Here is a 6,459-nt window from a genome sequence, read left to right as displayed (position 1 = left end):
TTTTCTATATCTCGTTTGGCGTCCATGTCTCTGATGTAATTTTGCAAAATTATCCCGTCAAGATCAGAGGTCTGCGAGCGATTAATATTTTCAGCTCAGTTTCCTCAATTACAAGGCGACAGCACAAGGTGATCACGTGTCTGTGTGGCGCGCCTAGACCTTGGCCGGCCTTCGAACCCGGACCTCGGCCCTCGACCTCGACCCTCGACCTCGGACCCGGATAACCAGTTGGCCTTGGGCGGCGTCTCAGACGGAGATCTTTCGCACGTCGCCGGTTAGTGGCGTGTAAGTGTAATGGCAATCGTGAATGATGAGGCAATATCCCCAAGTGTTGGCGGGAAACTTTTTGTTAGTTTGAATGTCCAACTTCACTTCGACAGGGCCTGTCTTCATTGAATCGTTTTGTTTCGAACAATCGATTATGTAAATGGGACATTTTGTTGTATAATCTGTAAAGTTTAATATCGGTGAGCCTACTCTACCGTAATAAGAACTTTGAAAATTTGCGTAAGCGTCGTAAAACAACGCCGTATTTGAGAGTAGAGCGTCATAAGGGTAGTATATCGAATTTAGGTACACTTTTATATCTTTTACGTCACAAGAATCGAACTGTGACATATCCTTGGTGATGTCGTTTTTCCTACCTGTTTGAAAGCCGACAATTATGTACCTCGGTTTTTCCAACTGGTTGGTCGTACGGATAGGCCAGGAAAAGGAATCACTGGTCGTAGGTAAATTCGCATACTCATGCATTTCCCACTGTCTGAACGGTATGTGAATGTGTGGGTCTTTCTCGATGTACTTATAAAGTCTGAGTTTTGCCGAATCGTTTACCATCACATGAGGCACACGCCAGTATATCTTTACGATTTCCAATTTTAAAGTACCAGCTTCAGACGTACTAACGGCGTTCAGGTCGGTCGAGGACCTCAATAAAATGAGTTCTTGTTTACTATTGACGATTACCTTTCTATAATCCTCTGCGAATCCTAAAAGAAGTCTAAGCGGTATGGAGTATATAAAGTCTTTAACATTCACTGTCTCACCAGGCCCGAACCAACAGGCGTTCTGTAACACGTTTTTTTCTTCTTCCCGAATGGAAACCAAATTTTTCAAAGTCGTCGTGATTCCCACATTTCTAGTCCTATCGATTTCTTTACCACAGATCTCATAACGAACCTCGTCAAACAAAAATGCGATACCGTTGTTTACTAAATTAACATCTAATGCTGTCGCTCCTGTTGTTTTAGTTGCCTCTACTTTACCGTGAATGACAACGTAACTATCAAACGGCAAGGTAAGAATATCCTGTTGTAAGATCGGTATTCTGACTTCGTCGTTGTTTCTATAGCTACACGAGACGTATGGTTGATGATTATGATACTCCATACTAGTGACAGAGTCATCGTACATAGCAGCGTTTTCTATCGCTAGCATTGCCATTTTTTACTACTTTAAAACCGAGAGAACGTAGAAAACGTATATTTTTACAACTTAACTGGTCAGTCTTTCTTGATGAACTGACTTTTTGTGTAGTAGTTATTTCTCTAAATAGTATTCCCATCTCTACGTCTGAGATGGAGTCTAACACATATAGGCTCTCCACGAAAATTAACCAAATTACCGTCCTGGTCTCTTAAAGATACAGACAAGTTGTTTATCGTTTGAGCGATGACAGGCAAGTAAATCACATTCTTTGGAATCTCAATTATTTTATACCCCGGAGGTTCTGCAGGATAAAACTGGTGTATGACATGGCCTTCTATGCCGTTTAAAAACGAGCCTCGACTGATATTACACTCAACACGTATGGAATTCACTTTAATTATATTAATTGGCAGGTCTGATGTGTGAAGTGTTGCGGCTTCGTATACACCTGGCTTGAAACCTAACACCTGTGCCAAACTGTCTTTTTCCGAAAAGTTAACTTTTTCACTACAACACAATTCTGCTTGTAGAGTGTTATTGTTTGCTTTTAATGAGAAGGTAATATTTTCACCTAATTTAGATTTTATATATTTTTCTATGTCCTCGATCTCATAGCTTCCCTCGGGAATAACGACCTTTTTGTTTTCACCATAGTAAAACTTGTCATTGATATTTGTTTCAATGTTGGGAATTGAGTTGTAAGTTGTTAAATCGACCAGACCAAGCTCCCAATCCCCGGTACTTACATCTATTGGATATGCTAGTTCATGTGACAAAACGCTAGATGTTCCCGTGAGACAAAACATTACTAGAAAGAAACCTTAAGCACAAGTGTCCGCAAATAACTGAATCGTAATTTTGTTCTCTTTTGTAATTATAGTAAATTGTGCAATTCCCAAAATACCTCAAGAGCTCTGGTGGTGGTTTCAAACTACCAAAACTGTCATAATAATACACTCTGTTGTCTAATTTTCTAAAACATACCCAATGAGTGCCACCACCGCTTCCAGAATCCAGGTTTACTATTACTGATTCATATTTTTTGGGGTTTGAAGGTAGCATATCTCTCATGTACACTCCTCTAAAGTTTGGTATTTTAAGTAATTTTGCATATTTCTCCAACTCGTAGTTTGTTAGTGGTTTCACCGGGATTTTGATGTTTTTTTTTTCCTTGTAGTGCGTTTCTTTTTCTTGCCCGATCCTTGAACCTTTCTGTACGGTCTCAAGTATAACCCTTTACCTTTACTACTCTTGCGTTTTGGGGCTCGTTTCTTCTTGCGTCCTCCGCCGAACTTTGTTTTGGCTTTCATGGCTGTTGTAACTGTCCAGGCAGCTGCTTTTTCCACTAAAGACGAATCTGGGGCCTTGAATCTCTGCCAAGCCCGTTCAGCCAATTCTTGATCCGCACGTCTCCTGTTCTCTGAATCCTTATATCTAGAGTAGGCTATGTCGTGCACCTTACAAGCCTGATCTAATTTATTTATTCCTGGGTCCCCTCTGGCCAACCTTTTGGCTAGTTTAGTTCCAGGTCCACAATATTGATATCCTCCCGGTATATGAAGTTCGATGGGTAATAAGTCGATAGCTTTATTAAGAACCGAAGAAACTATACCTCCTCCTTGAACGGTTGTTTGTTTACATCTGAATCTCTTAGTTTTGGATTCTGACATTTTAAGTTGTTCACTTTCTTTAAGTAGAAGGTCTATTCAGTTCCTCGTCGATGAAAAGATCGTAGCTATTGGGTGGGAGAGGATGGACTTCTTCTTCTGCTCCACTCTTTTTTGCTACTGAATGATCGGCAAACAAAACTTCCCAATTTATGAAATCTTTTTCACCTCCTATCGGTATTGTAGCAGACCTACCGGTTTCCTTTTTATTTATATAATTATACAGTAACACTCCGAATTTTCTCAAGTTTTTATCATGGTAGTCTTTATTACTAGCTATTAAGCCCTCACATTTTGCAAGTCTTTCTTTAAATAATCTCAGATCCTCACGAAGTATTTCTAAGCTAGCAGTTAATGCTGAATGTTCCTTTAAACAAATGTTTTCTACAAAACGTTTTGTTGCAGCATCTCTTGGATGTCTAGGAACGGCTAAGTTATTTATTTGTTTTTTACCAGCGTCAAAGTCAGAGTCCTCACCCTGTGTCAAACACATTCGTTTTAAAGTCTGTAGATTAATAGCATCTTTTCCCTCAAGAGCGTCATCTACATTTCTCATCCTTTTAGACCCCAAATTAAAACCTCCACTCTCCAGTGGGATCAGTCTTGAATCCACATATAATTTGGACACCGCATCAAGTGATTCTACAGCCTCCCCAATGTTAGTTAGACGCTTGCTCTTTATATCGTAGTGCCCATCAGCTGTCATATCAAATCCATCGCCTTTAGGTCCTTTGACATTTTTTTCTGAGGACTTTGAGCTGCGTCCAAACTTGTCAATCGTCATTTTAACAATGCCTTGAATCTACTATTACCAAAACCCTTTATAAAGCCGGCCTCTTTCAACTCTTCCACAATACTAATAATTTCATTCGCATGCACTTTGTTTCCAGTTTCTGTGGACATAGCTATGTGTTCAAATCGCTCCACCAACTCGTTTGGATCGTCCCAATATAACACATCGTGGTGTTTTGTATTCTTCCACGCCATACCCTTACCACGACTGGGAAATAGTTTTTGGATAATTCTGATATATTTTTGCCCTCTACTTGATTTAATTTTACCGTTATGCCTGAAACCGTCTCTATGAGCATTTGTATCAAATAGTATACTTTTGTATTTATTTAAATCTTCATTCGTGTATGTATTACTATCTGGTAGTCTTTTGAAAAGTAATTCATAAAGACCTTCAGATGCCCCATAGTTTATACCACCTATTTTTATATTTCCCTCACTATCAAAATCTAATTCTTTTCCACCTACCATCAACTTTTCACCATCTAAAAACTGAGGTCCATAAACGTAGTCTATGGTCTTTTTATTTCCACCAGCATCTCTTAGATACATATCCATATAATGCTGTGTAATGGGATTCTTAAAGTATGTCTCAATAAACTGAGTTGTTGACGCTTGTTGTTGAGGTGTGGACACTAGCGCTGACAAATCTTTACCTTTAGGTGTTGACATGGTGTCGGGGGAGAACCTTTCAGTCTCCTCCTCCTCGTCGTCATCAGTAGAATAATAATTTAACGATTGTCCTTTGTCGTCGTCGTACACATGTTCCTCCTTAATAGTTGGTTGCTCCGTTTTTATATCGGTGACGTTTTGTGGTGTTTTTCTTAGCTCTTGTATGATCGGTTTGTATTGCTTTTCAAGTAATATATCACTTTCTTCAGCTCCTTCTTTGAACATCTTATACTTGTGTTTAATAGCTTTACGCAACTCAATAAGTTTGGCAGTAAGTTGTTTACTCTTAGGTTCCATAGTGAAAACTAAAAGTTTGAGTTTTACTTTGAGAATTTAAGGTAATTCCACCTGTCTAAAGAACATTGCACGCTTTTTGTGTTTTCGTATGAAATGTATTACATCTATTAAGGAGATTCCATAACTAAAGTCCAGTCCGTTATAATAATTCTGTACTCTAGAATCAAAACGTGGTATCACATACGGTCGTATAAGACTTTTAAATATAAATGTCCTTTTCCAATCATCTCTCCACTGAGGGATTTCTGATACTATGTACACATCTTTTTCTACTGCTGTCGTCATGAACCTCTTGAGCGTATCAATTGGTCTGTGTTTGTTAATGTTCTGTAATAAAAATGAGTTCAAGAGCCAAAACTCGCATGGATTTGCCCCTGTAAACCTTTTCCACTGTTCGAGTAATTTTGAATTTGTTACAGAATACACACAATTATTCAAACTGATTCCGAATTTTTCACAATTTAAGGCAACTGTAGGTAAAGCTTCTCTTAAGAAATCTACAGTATACAACCCTTGACAGAGATTATTAACACCACTGAATGGTTTACCCCTAGGTTGAGGAGGAATGCCGTCTGGGACAACATCATAGGCAACATTATAACTTATATTTATATAACACTTTAAAGACATAGCGGTTTGATAAATCTTTAAAGGTGACCTTATCGGTATTGTTCTTTCTGTCAAAACTATACATCTACTAGCATTCGGTATCAAACATCCATATTCTAACATTCTAAACACGACTTGTGAAAAATTAACGCTTCCATGTAGATCTCGCAGGGGTAGGGTCGGTCCAAATATATCAGGAAAAGGTCTGAACCTAGAAATGAGGTTTTGCGGGTTTCTTACCGTACAGTTGTTCATATCTTCATGATACATCACTAGTTCCAATGGAACATTCTTCTTTTGACAACGGTATACAAAGTTTAACCAAGCATCCCTATTATAAGTCCTCTCACTTGCTGAGATCATAAGAAGTATTACAGGTGGTATAATTGTTGAGCTTTTAGGTCTTTTATGTCTCCAACATCTCTTGTTAAACTGAAAACCATGTGGAGGGCTTCTACTACAATAGTTGCCACAAAATTTACCTTTATCTTTGTAATAAAATGTACATAAATTTGATTTAACATTATGAAGCTTTACATCGAAACCCTTTATATCATTGTAAGTATAAATGCGCACCATTAGAAAGCCGTTATAAAACTACTAAGACCAATCCTGTATCGTCCATTATATTGATCCTGACTTTTGTCAATGACTAAAAACCCATATTTGTCTTCCCATGCCTTTGCACACAGCTCTTTGAATTTTTCAAAAGACATGTCAGTAGTCACATGATCACCATACACATGTCTCAAATTCATTTCATCTTGTTTAAACAGTATGAGAAAATTACAATCGTCTCTAATGAGCTGTTTTGGTATAGCACTGTATGTTTGTCCTAAATAAAATGTATCAATGTCATTATGCCTACCCATGGTAAAGTAGCTACGAATGTTATTATGTTTTTCACTAGATATATCATCAAATATCATGATAGAATCCGGCTCAGCCTCATTCGGGGGAATGACTAAACTGTTATCGTCGTAAGCAAAATAAC

General features: G+C 38.2%; 1 protein-coding gene across 1 annotated transcript; it reads right to left on the bottom strand.

Moving 5' to 3' along the window:
* Positions 1–246: 246 nt before the first annotated feature.
* Positions 247–1,443, bottom strand: LOC128985033 (uncharacterized). Its single transcript, XM_054404408.1, has one exon. The coding sequence runs from the start codon at positions 1,441–1,443 to the stop codon at positions 247–249; it is 1,197 nt and encodes a 398-aa protein (XP_054260383.1).
* Positions 1,444–6,459: the final 5,016 nt, after the last annotated feature.

This window comes from Macrosteles quadrilineatus, unplaced genomic scaffold (assembly GCF_028750875.1).
Source record: "Macrosteles quadrilineatus isolate MER2022 unplaced genomic scaffold, UCM_ALF_1.0 Scaffold_2__2_contigs__length_208266976, whole genome shotgun sequence".
NCBI lineage: Eukaryota > Metazoa > Arthropoda > Insecta > Hemiptera > Cicadellidae > Macrosteles > Macrosteles quadrilineatus.
This window is presented reverse-complemented; position numbering and strand designations above follow the sequence as displayed.

Bases quoted from the DNA above. Each gene is read 5' to 3' on its own strand.
- LOC128985033 (XM_054404408.1), bottom strand. From the start codon at position 1,443: ATGGCAATGCTAGCGATAGAAAACGCTGCTATGTACGATGACTCTGTC.